Source organism: Podarcis raffonei, chromosome 8 (genome assembly GCF_027172205.1).
Source record: "Podarcis raffonei isolate rPodRaf1 chromosome 8, rPodRaf1.pri, whole genome shotgun sequence".
Classification (NCBI taxonomy): domain Eukaryota; kingdom Metazoa; phylum Chordata; class Lepidosauria; order Squamata; family Lacertidae; genus Podarcis; species Podarcis raffonei.
This window is the reverse complement of record NC_070609.1, coordinates 10,348,761-10,372,067: the sequence shown is the minus strand read 5'-3', so window position 1 is coordinate 10,372,067 and position 23,307 is coordinate 10,348,761. Positions and strand designations below refer to the sequence as shown.

The 23,307-nt window shown below is 47.4% G+C and overlaps 1 protein-coding gene across 3 annotated transcripts; it reads left to right on the top strand.

Moving 5' to 3' along the window:
• Nucleotides 1–1,533: 1,533 nt before the first annotated feature.
• Nucleotides 1,534–16,079, top strand: LOC128418307 (formin-2-like). Of its 3 annotated transcripts, XM_053397841.1 has the most exons (8): nt 1,534–1,803; nt 5,504–5,680; nt 5,720–5,752; nt 5,942–6,487; nt 8,977–9,124; nt 10,748–10,801; nt 14,683–14,766; nt 15,840–16,079. In XM_053397841.1, exons 1-8 carry the CDS (start codon nt 1,593–1,595, stop codon nt 15,841–15,843), a joined length of 1,257 nt encoding a protein of 418 aa, XP_053253816.1. In that variant the 5' UTR covers nt 1,534–1,592; the 3' UTR covers nt 15,844–16,079. The 3 variants fall into 3 exon arrangements, with proteins under 3 accessions (XP_053253816.1, XP_053253815.1, XP_053253817.1); XM_053397840.1 differs by having other exon boundaries at nt 5,504–5,752; XM_053397842.1 differs by lacking the exons at nt 1,534–1,803; nt 5,504–5,680; nt 5,720–5,752 and adding an exon at nt 5,898–5,920 and having other exon boundaries at nt 5,993–6,487.
• The last annotated feature ends 7,228 nt before the right edge of the window (nt 16,080–23,307 follow it).

The window sequence follows — 23,307 nt, the reverse complement described above, 5'->3', positions numbered from 1 at the left end:
GTATGGAGCAGCACCAGCAAAGTCCAAGGAACCTCCAACACACCCCCCCCCGAAGAGGAATATCGTATGCATGGAGATCGTGGTGGATCTCTTAAGCACCATCTCTAAGGTCTGTCCAGGCCCCCAGGCAGAAAAAGAAAAACCACACACATCATATCTGCTGATGAAATAAAAGCCTCAAGTGGTTATTTCTGACTGTATTGGCACTGCTTTGCAAAGGACTGCTGGGATGGGTTTATATTCCAGTATCTGCCATAGTATTCTATAATGTGCATATTGTTATTGGGTTATTGGTGGTGTTGATGTTGTCTCATCAGTGAGTAACAGTAGGCAAATAGGTCCATTTCTGTTTCTCCCCATTTCTCATATTTTGCAATTACAAGTTCAATCCTACACATTAGTGTGCAGTAAGTTTTTTTTTTAAGACCTCATGAAAGCACTGATTTTCTCTTAACATGCACATTTCTTGCCAAGCAGAGATATTCACCGTTTTTTTTTTGCAATGCAATATTACCCGGCATAACGCCAGCGCATGGATTTCTGCACACCTTCCTTGGCCAGAGAACTGGGTTGCCAATCACAAAGAAGTGATTCCTTCATTGCAGGGGGCGTTTGTCTCGATGACCCTTGTGGTCCCTTCCAGCTCGATGATGCTGTGATTCTAATTGCTTTGGAAAGTGAGGTATAGGAGGGTTCACATGCCAACCAAGCCAAATTTCTCCCCCTAAACCTAGCTTCATGCTAAAGAAAAGAAAATCAGATAAAGTGCCTCTGATATTTCCAAGGAAGGGGCCAGTCTCCACACACTGCAGAAGCTACTGCAACACTAGGAGGATGTAAGAGTTGATTGCCTGCCTGTTTGTTGGGCTACCTTTGAAGGTGACCTGGAAACTACAACTAATCCAGAATGCAACAGCTAGACTGGTGACTGGGAGTGGCCACTGAGACCACATAACACGCGGTCCTGAAAGACCTACATTGACTCCCAGTACGTTTCTGGGCACAATTCAAAGGGTTGGTGGTGACCTTTAAAGCCCTAAACGGCCTCAGCCCAGTAGACCTGAAGGAGTGTCTCCACCCCCATCGTTCTGCCCAGACACTGAGGTCCAGCTCTGAGGGCCTTCTGGTGGTTCCCACCCTGCGAGAAGTCAGGTTACAGGGAACCAGGCAGAGGACCTTCTTGGTGGTGGCGCCTGCCCTGTGGAACGCCCTCCCATCAGATGCCAAGGAAATAAACAACTACTTGACTTTTAGAAGACATCTGAAGGCAGCCCTGTTTAGGGGAGTTTTAAATGTTGGATGTTTTATTGTGTTTTTAATATACTATTGGGAGCCGCCCAGAGTGGTTGGGGAAAACCAGCCCGATGGGTGGGGTATAAATAATAATAATAATAATAACAACAACAACAATAATAATTACTATTATTATTTCATAGCAGGGCAGAAGGAAAGTCATGGGGTCTCCCTCAGCTCATGACTCATGTCTCTGCTTTATGACCTCTTTCTCTTGTTACCCGGGAGTTTACACTGGGGTTGAGCAGGCTCTTGGCACTGAAGCACCCTGGGCCTAGGGTGGGAGAAGAGAACCTAGGATGGGTGTCTGGGCTCAGCTGGGGATCCCAATCACCGGCATCAAAGAACACGGGGGGGGAACTCAGGCACCAACCTGGGCACAAAAAGAACCTCCCAGGATGCCCCAAACCCTCCCACCTGCAAGAGCAACTCGAACAACATGCAGACGCCGCCCAACAGTTTGTGGACCTTCTGGGTTTGCAAGGTCCTGCCTGGTTCTACTTCTAGCAGGTAAGACATTGGGGGGGGGGTCTCTGGGGAACAGAGGTTCTGGCCTGGGGAGAAGAATCAGCGTTCCAAACTTCTCAATATATTTCTTAAACGGTGGCACCTAGAACACATGACTCCAGTTGGGGGGTCTGACCAAGGCAGATTAGAGCAGTCAGTACTATGACTTCCCTTGATCTGGACCCTAGGCTGCCTAGAGCAGAATTAGCTTCTTTTTTCTTCCTTTTTGGAAATAATTTTTATTTGATTTTACAAGTATAAGAATATGACAATGCAATCATACTCATCCATATTTAAAGATTCCTCCGAATCTCTGGACTTCCCACCCTCCCCTTCATGGGTCCGATTGTCAGCCCTTTCAAATGCATATTATTCAGTTCAAATTTTATATCACTCCATTGTCTCCATAGTATTTGCTACATTACAAGTGTTATTGCAGTCCTGCTAACGTTTTCATCTGCTTACGGTGGTCTCCAAGATAATTCCCCCCCCTCCACTCTTTGTTAAAGTTTTGGTCTTCTTGGTTCCTGAGCTTCCCGGTCAGTTTAAATTACCATTCTCGGTCCAAACAGTTTAGAATCATAGAATCATAGAGTTGGAATAGACCACAAAGGCCATTGAGTCCAACCCCCTGCCAAGCAGGAAACACCATCAGAGCACTCCTGACATACGGTTGTCAAGCCTCTGCTTAAAGACCTCCAAAAAAGGAGACTCCACCACACACCTTGGCAGCAAATTCCACTGTCGAACAGCTCTTACTGTCAGGAAGTTCTTCCTAATGTTTAGGTGGAATCTTCTTTCTTGTAGTTTGGATCCATTGCTCCGTGTCCGCTTCTCTGGAGCAGCAGAAAACAACCTTTCTCCCTCCTCTATGTGACATCCTTTTGTATATTTGAACATGGCTATCATATCACCCCTTAACCTCCTCTTCTCCAGGCTAAACATGCCCAGCTCCCTTAGCCGTTCCTCATAAGGCATCGTTTCCAGGCCTTTGACCATTTTGGTTGCCCTCCTCTGGACACGTTCCAGTTTGTCAGTGTCCTTCTTGAACTGTGGTGCCCAGAACTAGACACAGTACTCCAGGTGAGGCCTGACCAGAGCAGAATACAGTGGCACTATTACTTCCCTTGATCTAGATTCTATACTCCTATTGATGCACCCCAGAATTGCATTGGCTTTTTTAGCTGCCGCGTCACACTGTTGGCTCATGTCAAGTTTGTGGTCAACCAAGACTCCTAGATCCTTTTCACATGTACTGCTCTCAAGCCAGGTGTCACCCATCTTGTATTTGTGCCTCTCATTTTTTTTGCCCAAGTGCAATACTTTACATTTCTCCCTGTTAAAGTTCATCTTGTTTGTTTTGGCCCAGTTCTCTAATCTGTCAAGGTCGTTTTGAAGTATGATCCTGTCCTCTGGGGTGTTAGCCACCCCTCCCAGTTTGGTGTCATCTGCAAATTTGATCAGGATGCCCTTGAGTCCATCATCCAAGTCGTTGATAAAGATGTTGAATAAGACCGGGCCCAAGACAGAACCCTGTGGCACCCCACTAATCACTCTTCTCCAGGATGAAGAGGAACCATTGATGAGCACCCTTTGGGTTCGGTCAGTCAGCCAGTTAAAAAATCCACTGAGTGGTAGCATAGTCAAGACCGCATTTTACCAGCTTCTTTACAAGAATATCATGGGGCACCTTGTCGAATGCCTTGCTGAAATCAAGGTAGGCTACATCTGCTGTGTTCCCTTCATCTACCAGGCTTGTAATTCTGTCAAAAAATGAGATCAGGTTAGTCTGACATGACTTATTTTTCAGAAATCCATGCTGACTATTGGTGATCACAGCATTCCTTTCTAGGTGCTCACAGACTGTTTGCTTAATGATCTGCTCCAGAATCTTCCCTGGTATTGATGTCAGACTGACTGGGCGATAAATTTACCATTCTTCTCTGGTACGCATTAGCTTTTTTTAAAGATATAGCTGACTCATTCTCCCAATCCACAAAGCTTGTAACTCTATCAAAAAAAGAAGTGAGATTCCTCTGGAATGACTTGTTTTTGAGAAGACTATGGTGGGTCTTAATAATCACAGCACACTTTTCTAAGCGCTCACAGACTGACGGTTGAATTCTCTGTTCTTGGACATTTCCTGGTATCGATGTCAAGCTCACCGGTCGGTAGCTACCTGGATCTTCTCCCCTCCCCCCCCGCCACCCCCTTCAAAGAGCCCAGTCCTTGCGGCAGCTGATTGATTGCAGCCCATTGGCATATGTCAGCCCCGGAGCACCTCTTGATTAATGCCAATTGTCCAAGTTATGGAGGAACCAGCCACAAATTATGCCAGAGATGGAGGCTTATCCTTGGTAGGGACACACTCCCAGGTCGCACCCGCTCTGACTTTCAGGTTGGCAGACACGGGCTTGAGCAGTACAGTGGGATGCAGTGAGCTCTGCAGACCCCACTGGGGAACATTACCAGGATTTTTGCCGCATAAATCCCGGCTTTCCCCCACCTCAACCTCCTTGCTTCTCGCAGAGGGCAGTGAGGAGCGACCACCAATGACTCATGACAAAGCCAGAAATCCATTTATTACTATTTTTAACCTCTCTTGCAAGTCTGAGCTCATTCTGAGCTTTAGCCAGCCTGACCTTCACTCTGCAACTGTTGGCTACTCATGTGTTGGTTCATCCTTTGTGATTTCCCATTTCTTCCATTTTTTAAAAAATGTGCCTTTCTTGAATCCCAGCTCACCTGTAAGCTCCTTATGCAGACACATCTGTTTCTTTATATGCCTCCTACTTTTCTTTCCTGTTGAAAATGTCTGCTTTGGGGCCTTCAATATTTCACCTTTAAGAAGCTCCCATCCATCTTGGACTCCCTTCTCTTTTCATGTTTCTGACCATGGGATCTCATCCACTAGCTCCCTGAGCTTTTTGAAATTGGCCTCCTTAAAATCCAGAGTTCATGTCCAACTACATTCACCTTCCTCCAAACTTTCCAAGTACTTCCACTTTGTCAATTACCGGTAGTTATTCCCTGTTGGTGAGGACCAGGTCCAATATAGAAGATCCCCTTGTTGTTTCTTCCATCTCCTGGGAAGTCTGTGTTCCAACAGATATTGGGGTAGTTGGCGTCTCCCATGACTACTATATCTTTCCTTTAAAAAAAACATGTTTGGTAATGTGCTCTAGGAAGGCATCATCCAGGCCTTCAGTCTGGCTTGGTGATCTAGAAATAAAATCAAGAGGGTTGCTATCTCTGTTATGTTAGGATATTTCCGTTCCACCTTAAAAGGGAGCAGGATGTTTGTGTCACAGCCTGCGTATTTCCTGTCTCACAGGATGTTTATGTTGTGCAGTTGCTTTCGTTTTCCCATCTTGTTTGCCTGAGCAGCCGGAGCAGGCGGTCATGGTTTCTTTGTTCTGACCAACGCTGAATAAACTGTAAATATGCTCTCCTGCTGTGCATCTTTTGCTGTGTGAATTCTGCTGATAGAGTGTGCACCAGTCCAAGAATGTGGCAATCTAATTTCTTGAGGCTTCGTGTCGCTGATTGCTGATATTGCCTGACTACGGGAGATCGATGGATCGTCCGGCAGGAGCTTGGGGGCTCAGATGGACTTTATCTCCCTGGCAGTATCCCAACATGTTATTCCTGACTGCTATTGGCCTCTTGAACTGAATGACTGTCTCTCTTCCTCACTCCACAGCCTACATCTTGAGCTCTTGCTTCCTGTTTGCTCCTGTGATGACGGCAGCAACAACAACAACTGTGGCTGTCGCTCCTCCTGCCACCACAGCTGGGGCTCCTGCAGCGACAGCTGGTGCTCCACCTACAACAGCTGCTGCTCCACCTGCAACAACTGGGGCTCCTCCTGCAGTGACCTCTAAGGCTACTCTTCCACCACCACCACCTCCAGTGACACCTAAGGCTACTCTTCCACCACCTCCACCTCCACCTCCACCTCCTCCACCTCCTCCTCCAGTAACACCTAAGGCTACTGTTCCACCACCACCTCCACCTCCACCTCCTCCGCCACCACCACCTCCACCTCCTGCAGTGACGCCTAAGGCTACTGTTGCACCTCCTCCTCCTCCTCCTCCACCACGACCACCACCTCCACCACCTCCACCTCCACCTCCACCACCACCTCCTGCAGTGACACCTAAGGCTACTGTTCCTCCTCCTCCACCTCCACCACCGCCTCCTCCTCTTCCTCCTGCAGCAACAACAAAGGTTCCTACTGTTCCTCCTGGGTCACAAACTACGGGTGCCACAGTGACTGGTTCAGGAACCATGCAAACTATGCAAACTGAGGGTCCTGATATTCCTGAGGGGCCTGATGAACCCGAGAGTCCCGGTGATGAAATTACTATCGATTTGGAACCAGTTACTCCAGAGATCGGAATGGACGTCACCCTAATCCCAAAAGGGATAGGCAGCTACGCCTCCTGCACTTGGTTTCGGGGGAGTAAGGAAAAGTCCAAGCAAATCTTGACCTACATACCACCACCCAATTCCTCACTGGAGTACCATTTTGCCTATACTGGCAGGGAATCTGTAAATGCAGAATGTGCCCTCCACATAACGAAGCTAACTCCTCAAGATGCCACCTTATATCTGCTGCAGGTGGAAGTACAAGGAGTTGGTGGTAAAGAAATGAAAGAGGGAGAAAAATCTGTGGTGTTCAAAGGTAAACATTTTACATCCTATAGAACCTTAGCCTAGGTCTGGGGGGCAGGGAATCAAACCACTAATTGTTTTAAAAGGTAAAGGTAAAGGTACCCCTGCCCGTACGGGCCAGTCTTGCCAGACTCTAGGGTTGCGCGCTCATCTCGCTTAAGAGGCCGGGAGCCAGCGCTGTCCGCAGACACTTCCGGGTCACGTGGCCAGCGTGACAAGCTGCATCTGGTGAGCCAGCGCAGCACACGGAATGCCGTTTACCTTCCCGCCAGTAAGCGGTCCCTATTTATCTACTTGCACCCGGGGGTGCTTTTGAACTGCTAGGTTGGCAGGTGCTGGGACCGAACGACGGGAGCGCACCCCGCCGCGGGGATTCGAACCGCCGACCATGCGATCGGCAAGTCCTAGGCGCTGAGGTTTTACCCACAGCGCCACCCACGTCCCTTTAATTGTTTTATTTTGGTTCAAATTGGCACCAGTTTTGGTTTTGCCGGTGCTCTTCTGCTGAGCTGCAGCCCCTTTCTGGCACACCAACCTACCGTTGAGATGCGAGACAGGGGTGTCCCCAGGCATGTTGTTGCCTGAGTCAGCAAGACAAGTGTCTGTTCCACCATCACCCCTCCGAATCAAGATGCACACCAAATTATTTTAGCACCTGAGGCAGGAAATCCCACAAACGCCTCTCCTTCTCCCAAGCATGGATGGTGTTAAACTCAATAACTGTGATAAGGAAATACGTTAGCAAATTAAATACCAACTTGATGCCCTTCTGTGACCCCTAGAATCTGCTGCCTGAGGTATCTGCCTCACAGCCAAACGGGAGGACTGGCCTTCATGCAGAGCCAAGCATCCACTAGAGAGCTTAGTAGGACAGTGGCCACCGAGGCTTTGCCAATAAAGAGGAATTGCAGCCTGAAAAAGGAGGATACAAGAGAGACCTGTGTGTGTGTGTGTGTGTGTGTGTGTGTGTGTGTGTGTGTGTGTCATATTTTGCACTCCATAAGACGCACCTAGTTTTTAGAGGAGGAAAACAAGGAAAGAAAATATTCTGAATGAAACAGTGGATGTATGATTTTTGTGGTTCATGCTGTGGCCACAGATGTGTGATCTGATGGTGAATTTGGGGTGACCCAATGCAAAAATCCTGAGGATCCATGGGCTTTTACCTCCCCCTCCCAGGCAGCCTCCTTTATCTCTAGCGTCCCTTATCTCCCTCCCGATCCCACTGATCCGCTGCTTCCTTTCATCACTCCCTTCCCTCTTGTTTGCCTTGGTGTCTTTTCCTTAGCTGGAGCAGTTTTTTGCTCCTCCTTTTCTTCTAATTTCTCTCCTTATTGCTTTAGTTTTCCTGTTTCCCCCCTTTGCAAGTTTGCTGTCTTTACCTTCCCCGCTCCCAGGGAGCCTTCTTTATCTCTAGCATCCCTTATCTCCCTCCCCAATCGGCAAACGATCAGCGGCTTTGTTTCAACACCCACTTCCCACTTTCAAAAAAAGAGAGCATGATCTGCTTTTTGCCCTGGGCAATTCGGCTCCAGGGACCGTGCATTCGCTCCATAAGACGCACAGACATTTTTAGGAAGACAGAAGTGCATCTTATGGAGTGAAAAATACGGTACTTCACTGGTACAGATAAATAGTAATACACTTGAGATTCCTGCATTGCAGGGGGTTGGATTAGATGACCCTTCCAACTCTACAATTCTACGCTACCCCTCACCATAGTGACCTGCGTGAGAGCCAGTGTGGTGTAGTGGTTAAGAGCGGTAGACTCGTAATCTGGTGAACCGGATTCGCTTCCCCGCTCCTCCACATGCAGCTACTGGGTGACCTTGGGCTAGTCACGCTTCTTTGAAGTCTCTCAGCCCCACACACCTCACAGAGTGTTTGTTGTGGGGGAGGAAGGGAAAGGAGAATGTTAGCCACTTTGAGACTCCTTCGGGTAGTGATAAAGCAGGATATCAAATCCAAACTCTTCCCTTCTTCTCCTTCTCCTTCTTCTTCTTCTTCTTCTTCTTCTTCTTCTTCTTCTTCTTCTTCTTCTTCTTCTTCTTCTTCCTCCTCCTCCTCCTCCTCCTCCTCCTCCTCCTCCTCCTCCTCCTCTTCTTCTTCTTCTTCTTCTTCTTCTTCTTCTTCTTCTTCTTCTCAGTCTGCTGTCTAGGAGCTCACTGTGTTGATGAGTAATTTCCAAGCCCCTCCGATCTATCTCCTTAGACCACATCAGCAAGGCCACATCAGGAGTCCTGTCGCCTGGGCAGCCCAGAACCTCCATACACGCTGCCCAGGAAGTCACTTTGGCGCTGCTACTGCAGCGGTTTGGCTTCACCCACGGAGGCACACTCCATTGTCCCTCGAGACAGACGGATGCCAGCCAACAACTCTCCCATCCCTACCTTCCAATGGTGGCAAGGATAAGGAAGGCCACTACCTGGGACAAGCTGGAGCAAGGAGGTATTGGGAGCCATTTTCCTAGTTCTCACATGTCTTTTGGGGTTTTTTTAGAGGCTAAACCTCCAGAAGAGGACGAAGACGAAGGGGCAAAAGCCAAAGGCCTTCCTCTGGGGATCATCGCAGCGATTGCTATTGGAAGTCTTTTTGGGATCATCTTAGCTGGAGGCCTGATAACTTACCAAGTCAAAAGGAGCAAAGCGTAATTATATTTATCATTTGTTGTTTAGTTTATTTACTTCTTTATAAGGCATTTTGCTTTAATCTTTGATCAAACTGAATGGGGAGGGTAACAAAAGGACTTGAGTGCTATCTTGTATACACTGAAGGGGAGGTGGGTTCACACATTGCATTCAAGGAGTGCACAGTTTGTGGACCTGGGGCACAAATAGTTGTATTCAGGTATGCACAGGTAGCATTCAATGAGCTTACAGTCTATGTAGTTGGTGACCCAGCAGCTGAGCAGTGCACTTAGGGGGGTGTTCCTGGGTTGGACGAGCAATTTGTACCTGTCTTCAGCTACTTGTGAGAAAGAGACTTGGAAGCACAGCTCCATGCTGTGCACTGGGGGAGGGGCTAGCTGCCCGGGGGGTGCGTCTGCAAGCATCCCAGGGGGGCACCACCCGCAGCGGTGTCACCCGCCTCAGGGATGACACCCCCCCGGGGTGGGCAGCACCCACCGCACCCCCTTTCTCCACCAGTGCTTGGAAGCACCTCTGAACCGTCAGGTGTAGGATTGAACTATAAGATAGCAAGCGTGAGGGGCAGAGGAGAGCAACTAGCTGTGATTTTATTTAGCTGTCATTTTATACTCCTTGGTCTAGGTTTGGATCTGTAAGGACAAAACAGGCCAACGACTGGCAGAAAACAGGGACTATCTCTGTTGAATGGAAAAGCCACTTCCGCCCTCCAGAGGAGGTGGGGTTGCGGGCTTCACGCTCCCACCACATGTGCGGTGGCTGGAGCCAACCTTAAAGGGCGGGAGAGTGGGAAACAGGAGCAGCTGGAGGCGGCAAAAGAGGGGAATCCCTGGCCGCGTCACCCCCTGGCTAGCCAATCGGCTGGCTCTGGGGGTGTGGCCTGACCTATTTAAAGGGGGCACGGCCGGGGATCTCCCTCTTTGCCGTCTGCCAGCTGTTCCTACTTTTCCCACCCTCCCGTCCTTTAAGGTTTTCGTTCCTTGACCTTGCTATGGACCTTGGTTGGAGGCTATTGAGGGACCTGGTAGGAATTTTTCCACTTGGCAAATTGGCATCAGCCACTTGGTTTTCACCTACCTTGTAGCAAATTGTCACAACTTTCTCGGTATTGGCAGTTAGGCATTGGTATTGGTATTTCTATGTAGATGGAAGAGGGGAGGAAGCGCCATCACCTGACCCACATATTGAAGGGTAGTCCGATAAAGGATTCCGGGGGGGCGTGGCCCTGTCCGAAGACGATGGAGGTGAGGGCCTAAGGTACGCCCCCAATTGGTGACCCCGGTGGAGTTCCTAGTTGATGTGCAACAGAAGGACTCCCCCTACTGGTGGTTAACCCTTTCCGGACCTCAAGCGGACGGGCTGAAACCGGGTATAGTCAGTTAGGACCAATGCCTAAGCCAATACTGCTCACCACCTGTAACCAATAAAGTTGTGGCCTTATTTTGCCCATTAACCTTAAAAATTGTGTTATGAGTCTTTTTTTCCACTGGGGGGGGGGACAGGAACTCGCCACGCAACGGTTGGGGAGGAAGTAAATAAGCTGCTATCTCTGGCGTGGTCGCAAGGGGCCAAAGTGTGCTTCTCACTTCTGAACTCTTTGCTCTCTTTTTTTCCTGTTTCCTTAGTGTGCCACCAGTTGCAGAGGCGCCGCCACCGGTACCCACCCAGTCCCAACCACCGTAAGTGCCAGGGCGTCAGGATGGGGTGTGAATGGAGCTTGAACCTCCCATTTTCAGCTCATGCGTGTCACAGTGGGAAAACCACAGGCAGGACTTGAGCAGAAGAGCACTTCTCCACTCCTGTGGTTTCCAGCAACTGGTCTTCAGAAGCATTGCTGCCGCCTACTGTGGAGGCAGAACATAGCCAGTGGTAGCCTTCCCCCCAATTAATTTGTCCAATCCTCTTTTGAAGCCACCTAAGTCAATAGTCATGGGACGTGGGTGGCGCTGTGGGTTAAACCACAGAGCCTAGGACTTGCCGATCAGAAGGTCGGCGGTTCGAATCCTCGCGGCGGGGTGAGCTCCCGTTGGTCGGTCCCTGCTCCTGCCCACCTAGCAGTTTGAAAGCACCTCAAAGTGCAAGTAGATAAATAGGTACCAGTCCGGCAGGAAGGTAAACGGCGTTTCTGTGCACTGCTCTGGTTCGCCAGAAGCAGCTTAGTCATGCTGGCCACATGACCCGGAAGCTGTACGCCGGCTCCCTCGGCCAATAGAGTGAGATGAGCGCTGCAAGCCCAGAGTCGGCCACAACTGGACCTAATGGTCAGGGGTCCCTTTACCTTTAAGTCAATAGTTATCCCTGCCCACTGCAGGTGTGAGTTCCATGGTTCAACGATGTGCTGCCTGAAGAAGGAATTTATCTTATCTGTTCTGAATCTTCTAACATTCTAGAGGTTTTTTTTGGTAGGGGGAGGTTTTCTCTATACACTTTCTCCCAGGTCGTGCATAATTTTTTATAAACTTCTATCATGGCACACTTCTTACTTGCCTTCTTTTTTTTTTTAAAGAATATTTATTAGATTTTCCAATTTTTTAAACAAACAAACAAAAACAGAACAAACAAAAACATTAAAAAAGACATGAAGTTCATAAATCATACTTTTAAATAACAAATTTCTCAGACCTCCTCATACTTCTCCTCCTTGTGGCCCAATTAAGGTTATTTGTTCAGCAAATCTTTCATTTAAAGCATTACAGCTTATCACATTACCTTATTTTTCAAACCCTTATTTTCCCATCTATGTTCCTTTATATCATTACAGCTAAAAACCACTCAATTTCGATCCAACACCATTTAACTTTCCTTAATTTTACAGTATTTCTGTAAATAGTCCTTAAATTTTTTCCAATCTTCTTCAGCCGACTCTTCTCCCTGGTCACGGATTCTGCTCGTCAATTCTGCCAGTCCCATACAGTCAATCAGTTTCATCTGCCATTCTTCCAGAGTGGGTAGATCTTGCGTCTTCCAATACTTTGCGATAAGTATTCTTGCTGCTGTTGTAGCGTACATAAAAAAAGTTCTGTCCTTCTTTGGCACCACTTGGCCAGACATACCCAAGAGAAAGGCCTCTGGTTTCTTCAAGAAAGTATATTTAAATACCTTTTTCAATTGATTATATATCATTTCCCAGAAAGCCTTAATCCTGGGGCACATCCACCAAAGGTGAAAGAATGTACCTTCATTTTCCTTACATTTCCAATATTTGTTGTCGGGCAAATGATAGATTTTTGCAAGCTTGACTGGGGTCATGTACCACCTATATATCATTTTCATAATATTCTCTCTTAAGGCATTACATGCCGTGAATTTAATCCCGGTGGTCCATAACTGTTCCCAGTCAGCAAACATGATATTATGTCCAACGTCTTGTGCCCATTTAATCATTACAGATTTAACCGTCTCATCCTGAGTATTCCATTTCAGCAGCAAGTTATACATTTTTGACAAAGTCTTAGTTTTGGATTCTAGCAGTTCTGTTTCCAATTTAGATTTTTCCACCTGGAAACCAACCTTCTTGTCCAAATTGTAAACCTCCCTTATCTGGTAATAATGAAGCCAATCTCGCACTTTATCTTTCAGTTTCTCAAAACTCTGCAATTTCAGTCTGTCCCCTTCTTGTTCCAAAATTTCCCAGTATTTTGGCCATTTGGCCTCCATGTTAAGTTTTCTCTGAGCCTTAGCCTCCATTGGTGACAACCACCTTGGAGTTTTATTTTCCAATAGATCTTTATATCTAGTCCAAACATTAAACAGTGCTCTCCTGACAATATGATTTTTAAAAGCTTTGTGTGCTTTCACCTTGTCATACCACAAATATGCATGCCACCCAAAAACATTGTTAAAACCTTCAAGATCCAAAATGTCTGTGTTCTCAAGAAGCAGCCAGTCTTTCAACCAGCAAAATGCTGCTGATTCATAGTAGAGTTTGAAGTCTGGCAGGGCAAATCCACCTCTTTCCTTTACATCAGTTAATATCTTAAATTTTATTCTAGGCTTCTTGCCCTGCCAGACAAATTTAGAAATGTCCTTCTGCCACTTCTTGAAACAATCCATTTTGTCCAAAATTTGCAAAGTTTGAAACAAAAACAACATTTTAGGCAATACATTCATCTTTATAGCTTCTTACTTGCCTTCTGTTGGAGGACAGACCTGTGTCTGTCACGCAGCCTATCCTGAACCCCCATAACTAACCTGCTGGTATCATGTGTCATGAAGGACACTACTGATTGGCCAATGTTTCACCTTCCCTTTCCAATTGGTTCCTGTGCATGGAATGGTGTTGGGAGCATAACCTCTTCCTCCTCCTCAGGCAGCAAAATGCCTTGGGCTGGCCCTGGACCAAAGGGAATGAAGATTTGCATAGAATGGGCATGTGCTATGCTATACAGTGGTATCTTGGTTCTCAAACTTAATCCGTTCCAGAAGTCCGTTCCAAAACCAAAACGTTCCAAAACCAAGGCGCACTTTCCCATAGAAAGTAATGCAAAAACTATTAATCCATTCCTGATTGTTGAAAAACTACCCCTAAAATGCTTCTCCCCTCCGCCCCATCAGCGCTATCTTTTGAGATCTCTTCCTCTTTCTGGGCTTCAGAGCTGCCGTGACACTTCTCTGCACTGCCCTAATCAGCATGATCTATTGAGAGATCTCTCTCTCTCTCTCTCTCTCTCTCTCTCTCTCTCTCTCTCTCTCATGTCAAAGCAGCTGGGCTGCAGAGCACTGCAAGAACGCTTCTCCCCCACCTCCCAAATCAGTGTGATCTCTCACACGGGTCTGCAGATAGGTAGGATGCTAATTAGCAGCACAACACTAAAAACGGAAGCGGAACTCTTTGATTAAAATGGTAGGACACTAATAAGCAGTGCAACTCAAAACAAAGCACATTCGACTCCCCCCCCCAAAAAAATAAGAACCGGAACGCTCACTTCTGGGTTTGCTACACTCGGGTTCCAAGTTTTTCGTGAACTAGGCTGTTTGAGAACCAAGGTACCACTGTATGTATAGATGCACCATTAAAGAGAGCTACCATAATTTTAATTGCAATGCAGTACATTTCTCCATACTAATTTCATGGCTAGGCAATATCCCCCGTCTCCGTTACTGTGTCTTTAAACCAAACCCAAGCCACGTATATGCATGTCCACCATGCATTTAAAGCACTATGATGGCACTTCATGCAGTCATGGCTTCCCCCATAGAACCTGTAGACACCTCTTTTTCTAGGGGGGAAAAAGCCCTGACTCTATCCAGTGAGAATTCGATAACCAAGATCTATGGCTTGGCTATCATTAATCCCCATGCAATTATCTCTGTTGGCTTAGCTGTCAACAGTAGATGTTCAGTCCACCACGTTCCTTGCCTGGAAGTCCCGTCAGGGCTCTTATTCTGATGAACAAGTGGCCATACTACTGCAGTACTCCATGAGTCGATGGATGCCATGACAGACAGTGGGAAGGTGCTGGGGAAAGAACCAGTAAGGATGAGAGGGCAAATGCTGGCCATGTGCCACTTGAGTGCTGGTTGCCAGGGAACAACAGCAAGGGTCTCTTTGTTTCCTTAGGAATAACGAAGGCCAGAAGGCTCTGGAGAAAAAGGGGGGTGAGAAGAAAAAAGGTCCAAAGAAAGGAGCACCCAAAGCCCAGAAGTAAGTACCTGCCAGCCCTACATGGGAGGACCACAGCAGTAGATCTGTGTGGCACCCGCTCTTTTGCACCGCTCATCCGCAAAAACATAGGAAGCTGCCTAATGCAGAGTCAAGACTTTGATGTTTAGAAGACATCTGAAAGCAGCCCTGTTTAGGGAAATTTTTAATGACTGATGTTTTAATTTACTTTTAATCTTTTGTTGGAAGCCACCCAGAGAGACTGGAGAAACCCAGCCAGATGGGCAGGGTATAAATAAGTTGTTGTTGTTGTTGTTGTTGTTGTTGTTGTTGTTGTTGTTGTTGTTGTTATCCAGCTCAGTAGCGTCTACATTCGCGGGACTTAAGGATTTCAGATCGGGTGGTTGCCTAAGAGGTTTTTTTCAGGACTCCGGTTCATCTAGCCAAAATCAACAAACCCCTATCCCCCAACTTTGTTGGAGAGGCTGTGGGAACTTTGGAACATAGAGCCAGTGTGGTGTAGTGGTTAAGAGCGGTAGACTCATAATCTGGGGAACCGGGTTCATGTCTTCGCTCCTCCACATACAGCTGCTGGGTGACCTTGGGCCAGTCACACTTCTCTGAAGTCTCTCAGCCCCACTCACCTCACAGAGTGTTTGTTGTGGAAGAGGGAGGGAAAGGAGAATGTTAGCCGCTTTGAGACTCCTTCGGGTAGTGATAAAGCGGGATATCAAATCCAAACTCTTCTTCTCTTCTTTCATGCAAAATTGTTTATATATTTTGGAGCAGGGTCTTGGATATTATCTCCAAAAGGGTTAAACAGCCTCTCTTGCCAAACCCAGCCTCGGCCTTGACCTCACTAAACCCTACTATCCAGCATAATGATTTAATTCTTGTCGTGGTGTTGCGTTGTACCAGAAGCGATTTAGTCATGCTGGCAACATGACCCAGAAAGCTGTCTGCAGACAAACGCCGGCTCCCTCGGCCTGAAAGTGGAGTTGAGTGCCACACCCCATAGTTGAATCCAATTGGACTTAACCATCCAGAGGTCCTTTACTTTTGCCTTACCATATTTCTGCTCTCCATCCTCTGATTCTAGACTGATTCTCTTCCAGGTAAAAGCAAAAAGAGTAAGAGAGATCGTCCTGGTCAACAATTTTGTCAGCCTTCCAGACTGGAGCAGCGTCAACCATTTCCCCCACTCTGCCAAGAAGAGAAGCTCCGCTTGAAATATCTACTTGAAATCTACTTGAAAAATCACGATGAAATTATTTAAGGCCCTTGTGATTCACCCACAGCCCCTGGGGCAGATAGAACATTATGTCCCCTGAGGCAATAAAACCCTCCAATGCCCACTTCTGCTGTGCCCATATTCCTTTGCCAGGGTCTGATGGGATGGCTCTCTCCATATTCCACTGTAACACATAATATTATGGCAATATACCTGAAGGAGCGTCTCCACCCCCATCGTTCAACTGAGATCCAACGCCGAGGGCCTTCTGGCGGTTCCCTCATTGCGAGAAGTGAGGTTACAGGGAACCAGACAGAGGGCCTTCTCAGTAGTGGCGCCCACCCTGTGCAACGCCCTCCCTTCAGATGTGAAAGAAATAAGCAGCTATCCTATCTTTAAAAGACATCTGAAGGCAGCCCTGTTCAGGGAAGTTTTTAATATTTAACGCTGTACTGTTTTTAACACTTGATTGGGAGCCGCCCAGAGTGGCTGGGGAAACTCAGCCAGATGGGCGGGGTATAAATAATAAATTATTATTATTATATTATTATTACAATATTGGTTGGGGTAGGGGCTGCGGTGGGTCCTGCCGGGAAGTGAAACTCAGTGATTGTGAGGAACGGGGCAGTCTATCGGTTTCAGTGTTTCTCTGTTTCTTCCATTCTTATGTTCATTTCTCCACATTTCCACATCATTTTGTGAGTTGTTTCTAAGATGTCCTCCTGAAAACCCACCAGCATTTTAGCACAAATTTCTCTTCACATGCACATTTTTGTGTGCAGCGCTCACCTTTTTAGCAAAGCAAGGCCTGCCCTTTTTGCACATTGTTGTCACTAACATGTTCATTTTTATGCACACTTTGTCTCAATATGTGCATTTTTGTACACAGCTCTTGGCCGGAGAACTGCGTCGCAAAATTCAGGAAAGTGCGAATTTCAAAGGCTGTCTGTCTTTTGTCTTGGGAGCTGTGAATTAGGCAAATTTGTCCTCATGTGAATGGAATGAAATTCCAGAAGTGGTTCCATGCTGTAAAATAAGAAGACTATCAACTTGGTGGTCATTGGCTTCTGTGGGAGAGAGTTCCATAGTTTAACAATGCACTGCTTATAGAGGTGCAGTGGTACCTTGGGTTACAGTTGCTTCAGGTTACAGACGCTTCAGGTTACAGACTCCGCTAACCCAGAAATAGTACTTCGGGTTAAGAACTTTGCTTCAGGATGAGAACAGAAATCACGTGGTGGCAGCGGGAGGCCCCATTAGCTAAAGTGGTAGCTCAGGTTAAGAACAGTTTCAGGTTAAGAACAGACCTCCGGAACGAATTAAGTTCTTAACCCGAGGTACCACTGTACTTTCTTTTCTCTGTTCTGAATCCTCCAATGTTCTGCTCCAGTAGATGTTCACAAGCTCTAACTTTATGAGAGAGGGAGGAAAAACTTTCCTCCATCCACTTTTATAATTTTATAAACTTCTAACACATCATTTCTTTCTTTACCTTTTCTCTTTTTCCCATATCATTTTTTACGAAGCCTCCAAAAACATTTCAAAGCATTTATCATCATATACAATTGCTTTTTAACAACCAAAGTTTCTTCTTCAATTCCCACCCTTTCCTGATGTTTGATTGTTTTTTACTCCTTTTTATTAGCTGTTTTATAACACACATATTTTTATTATCTAAACCCCGCTACCGGTTAAATCTTTCAGTAATCCGCTGCTTATATTTCAAATCCTGCCCGTGACTTAATATATAAGTGATAAATTGGTAGATCATCCACCAGTGGTCTCCATTCCTCCCTAAGATCCTCGTCGTTATGTCCTCTTAATTTGGCAGTTAATTGTGCCATTTCAGCATAGTCCAGCAGTTTGATAACCCATTTCTCCTCTGTTGGTAATCCATTCTCTTTCCACCAGGGCTGCCATACATCCAGAAAATTCAGGACACAACTGGAATTCATTTGTCGAAAATTGTGTTCAGGCAGAATTTTCGGAAATTGCTAAAAAAAAAAAGTCTGTGAAAAGCCAGGCATATGGCAGCCCATATTTGAAGTGTTTTCTAAAAACAACAACAACACATCTTTAAAACTTCTTTGTCCAAAAAAAGGTGCATATAAAGTTCTAACTGCTGTTGTCATGTGCATAAATAAACTAGTCTGCTTTCTTCAGACCTTCGTCCCCATTATTCCTAGTAAAAAGGCTTCGGGCTTTTTTGTGATTATAGGGATTATAAATTTAAACATCGTTTTTCAATTCATTATACAGTGGTACCTCGGTTTTCAAACGTCATCCGTCCTGGAAGACCGTCCGAGTTCCGAAACATTCGAAAACCGAAAACTCAATAGCCGATAGCTAGGCCTCAGGATCTTGCACTCAGGAAGTCACATGGCATGTTCAATTTCTGAGGCGTGTTCGAAAACCGAAGCATTAACTTCTGGGTTTATGGCATTCGAGAACTGAAATGTTTGTCAATGGAGACGTTCAAAAACCGAGTCACCACTGTGTATCATTCCCCCACCCATTTCCACAGGGCCACCACATGTGATAAAATGACCCTTCTTCCTGTTCTCACTTAACCTTTTCTCTAGACTAAAAAGCACCAAATGCTTCAGCCTTTCCTCATAAGGGAATTGCTCCAGCCCCTTGAACATTTTGGCTGGCCTTGGCTAAGCTCCCAGAGTCGCATGATGGGCAGATGGAACATAAGTGCTCATGTCCTGCTTAGCTGTGATGGCCTGGGAATCTGATTCAGAATCTGAACCTGAGGAGTCCCAGCCTGCACAGGAGTCCCCGCCTCCAGGGCCAGCTGAGCCGGGGCAGCGGCTTGAATCTGAAGGGCCTGCACCTGTGCCGGATCCTCAGGAGCAGACACCAGATGTATCCACTCTGGCTCTGGAGGTGATTGAGGACCCATTGCCTGCAGGTGCACCTCTCCCAGCCCTGTCAGGGGAAGGTGAAGCTGCCCCTGGGTCCAGTAACCCTCCAGCCTCTCCTGAGCTGCAGAGGCTCAGGGCAGAGAGGCGGAGGGAACTGGGTTCTCTCAGGAGGAGTGCTCGCCTTAAGGCCAGGAGAGGCAGGTCACCTGTGGGCTGGGACCTCCCCTGGCCTCAGAGGAGATAAACGCCAGTCAGCCCAGTCCCAAGTTGCGGGAGCAACGAAGTTGGAAACCTGTTTCTGCCAGCACCCAGACCTGTTTCTCCGGAGTTCCCGACCACGCCTGGCTTCTTGCTTTGGACCCCACTTCACCCTTGGTGGACAGTCTCCAGACACTCAGCCCAGGACCGGACTCTGACCACACCTCACGGTAGCCCCCCTGGGACCAGCACATTAGCAGTGCTGAGGGTAACTGTTAGGTTTCTGTTTGTGCCACTAGTGCAGTGCTTGGAGTCACAGGACTCTGTTTACATTCCAGGGATTCCAGACTGTTGGAAGTCTCATGGGAGATGGATGTTGATATTACTGGTTTCCTGTTGCTTTGTTCCAGTTGCCTCTCTGCTCTCACAGAGAGAGGATGTATTTTTCTGTCTGCATAGTTAGAAAATAAACCTCTTTGCAATGTAGCTCATATTTCTCATCCTTCCCTGCTGCTGGATACTCTGCGTAATGAGGGAGCTTGCCTGGAGCCTTATCAAAGGCTCAGGTTGTTAATCACATCGGAGGACTCGACCAGAGGTGTCGCTCGGTCGAATGCAAGTCCGACAGTAACTGGGTACAGAGACGGCTCTAGGGGAGCGTGACTGGTACAGTTGCACCAGGTGCAGAGCAGCTGGGGCGCTGGAGAAGGGGCCACCAGTATTACTTCAATGGAAGGCAAGAGGCAGGGAAGCAAATTTTGGCATCGGACAGGGCACCACTGACATTTGAGATGCCAAGGTCTGTCCCTGCTTGGTATTCCAAGTCTCATTCCTCAATGAGCAAGCAGACAAGCACACCAGGCTATGCATTCCATGCTTACAGATGCTCGGCTTCAATTGTCCACACTGGTGGTGGGCCTGTAAAAAGGAGAAAGCCTGTTCCATTGAGCATCCATCAAGGCTGCAAACAGTGGCACTGTTGTGACGTCCAGTCCACTTCCACTGCGCCCATCTGCTTCTCCCGGCTACAGCAGGGTATCTTAAGCAGAGGTGTGTCTGTGTGAAAGGAATTTCAGCCATGCAGTAAAACTCTCGTACAACAGCTGTTTCTATTCTATGAAGCTTTATTGTATAGCAGCAAAACAAACATTTCAGCCAGGAGAGAGCGAAGACATGATAAAAGCGTTCACATAACAAAGTACGAAACCCATATGTGAACACCCCCCCAGTGACAGGATATCATTTCCCTTGAGCTGTTAACTCTGTAAGCTCTGGGCATCCTCAAAAAGCCTTCTGGTAAATGATATATAACGAATTTTAAAAAATGTTTAAGGTGACATTTGTCAAGAAACCAGAAGCCTTTCTTTCAGGGATAATTGGATCTGAGATACCTAAAGAACGGGGGGGGGGGGATATTTATGTATATGACCTCAGCAGCCCAAATGGCATGTGCCCAGAGGTGGAATATACCCCAAATAAAGAGAACTGGCAGCAAAAGTTACTGGAGTATGCAGAAACGGCAAAACTTACTAGAAGATTAAGAGATAAGAAGATAGAATCTTTAAGCAAGAGTGGGGATTGTTTGTTGAATATCTAAAGAATGATTGTAAATGACTTAAAACATTAGCAGGATTGATATAAACACGTGCAGATGGTGATATTAAAATTTCGAGTACAAGTGATTCATTATATTTAGGTTTTAATGTTGCAGACGCAGAAAAAAGAAGATACAACTTATGTAACTACAGAAAGGAGAGGAGGGTAGACCATAGTATATTTAAATGTATAAAAAGATTTTCTGATATGTTTTGTAAAATGAGAAAACCTGAAAATGAAAAATGTAAACAATAAAACCAATTGCTTACACTGATCCTTCTAGTGCCTCTGCTCCCCCTTCTGGTCAGGAGGGGTAGTGATACCAGGAACTCACCATGATCAAAAAAATGAAATTGATGGGTTTCTATGGTTATGTAAGGGACGCGGGTGGCGCTGTGGGTAAAAGCCTCAGCGCCTAGGGCTTGCCGATCGAAAGGTCGGCGGTTCGAATCCCTGCGGCGGGGTGCGCTCCCGTTGTTCAGTCCCAGCGCCTGCCAACCTAGCAGTTCGAAAGCACCCCCGGGTGCAAGTAGATAAATAGGGACCGCTTACTAGCGGGAAGGTAAACGGCGTTTCCGTGTGCAGCTCTGGCTCGCCAGAGCAGCGATGTCACGCTGGCCACGTGACCTGGAAGTGTCTGCGGACAGCGCTGGCCCCCAGCCTCTTGAGTGAGATGGGCGCACAACCCTAGAGTCTGTCAAGACTGGCCCGTACGGGCAGGGGTACCTTTACCTTTAAGGGACCCCAAGGGCCATCTAGTCCAACCCACTAGAGTGCAGGAATCTCAGCTAAAGTATCCATGACAGACGGCCATCCAACCTCTGCTTAGAAACCTCCAAGCAAGGAACCACGTGCCATGAACTCCTTGGAGAAAGCTTGGACTACAAATGTGAAAATACAGTCACCTAATTGGTAGAATGTGAAATTTGAAAGTGCCTGCAATAGACCTGAAGGGACAAGTCGATACAGTCCCTCCCCCAGTGGCGTACCATGGGTTGCCAGTGCCCGAGGCTGGGAGCAGTGAGTGGGAAACAGCCAGATTACGCATGCGCATTCAACTGCCTAACAGTATCTGCACCACCCAGGAGATCTGGAGAGGTCACTTCCTGGTTTGCCTGGAGAAGCCGTTTGGATCAAGCCTAGAGACAGTAGTGCACAATTGTATTGGGGCAGCACCCGGTGATGAAATTGTGCCCCCAAAAAATTTACACCCAGGGCAATCAGCCCTCGGCCTCCCCTACACTACGCCACTTTCCCAGCCAAATCACAGCCTCAGATAGATATATAAATTTGTAGTCCGGCTATCTGAGTGGGACCCCATAAAGGGCTTCCCACTTCCAGTTCAACACAGTCCAGGCTGCTTTGTGACCTCCTCTGGTTGCCTAGGAGATCGCAATGGGGAAGGGGGCTGCTGGCTGTGAGGCCTCCTGGGCTCCAGTAGGGGAAAGCCTAGGGTGGGTCGTGAGCAGGTGGGTTCAGCTGATGCCCCCAGCATTGGGAGCAAAGAAGATAAAAGGAACCCAGGCATCCAGCTGGGCATAAAGGGAATCTCCCATGATGCCAAAGACCTTCAAATCTCCACTGCTCCTTCTGGCAGGTGAAAGATTGGGGGCTCCCTGTGGAGCAGTGGGGGTTAGCATAGTGATGGTGTGGGGAGGAGAGAGACCCAGATCAGCTGTGCTCTAAAATTGTGGTTTGGGAAACAGAAGGCTATCTTGACCTCCACATTAAGGTAAAGGTAAAGGGACCCCTGACCATTAGGTCCAGTCGTGGCTGACATTAGGAAGAAGTTCATTAGGAAGAACATTAGGAAGAACTTCCTGACAGTGAGAGCTGTTCGACAGTGGAATTTGCTGCCAAGGAGTGTGGTGGAGTCTCCTTCTTTGGAGGTCTTTAAGCAGAGGCTTGACAACCATATGTCAGGAGTGCTCTGATGGTGTTTCCTGCTTGGCAGGGGGTTGGACTCGATGGCCCTTGTGGTCTCTTCCAACTCTATGATTCTATGATTCTATGACTCTGGGGTTGCGGTGCTCATCTCACATTATTGGCCAAGGGAGCCGGCATACAGCTTCCGGGTCATGTGGCCAGCATGACTAAGCCACTTCTGGCAAACCAGAGCAGTGCACGGAAACGGCGTTTACCTTCCGGCCAGAGTGGTACCTATTTATTTACTTGCACTTTGACGTGCTTTTGAACTGCTAGGTGGGCAGGAGCAGGGACCGAGCAACGGGAGCTCAGCCCGTCGCGGGGATTCGAACCGCCAACCTTCTGATTGGCAAGTCCTAGGCTCTGTGGTTTAACCCACAGCACCACCCGCGACCTCCACATTGCACAGTTGCAAATGTCTCTGATTGGGGTGAAAACCCGCAAGGGTTAGTGTGTTATCGGCTTGTTCCTTGACCTGAATCTCTTGTCTCTTCTCTCCCCCTCACCTCCCTCAGCCCATATCTTGTTTTCTTCCTTTGTGTTTCTGGAAGCGGACCAGAACTTTACCCTCCTCATCACCGTCCAGCCCTGGTTCCCCCAGGTAGGAGGGGAGGTCTTGCTGATTCCGGAAGAGAGCAAGGAGAAGGTGGACACCTGCAGCTGGTTCCGGTGGGATACGGCTGAGAAGAATCAGATCTTGGTTTATCAACCGCCTCCGGTGAAAGATGTTCAATACAAAGCCTCGTATACTGGGCGGGAGTC

Excerpts from the sequence above, each read along its gene's own strand:
- LOC128418307 (XM_053397840.1), top strand. The coding sequence starts at position 1,593 with ATGGGTGTCTGGGCTCAGCTGGGGATCCCAATCACCGGCATCAAAGAA. Across the intron at positions 5,753-5,941 it reads TCCACCACCTCCACCTCCAC|CACCTCCTGCAGTGACACCT; the intron begins CTCCACCTCCTC and ends CACCTCCACCAC. Across the intron at positions 6,488-8,976 it reads AAAATCTGTGGTGTTCAAAG|AGGCTAAACCTCCAGAAGAG; the intron begins GTAAACATTTTA and ends GGGTTTTTTTAG.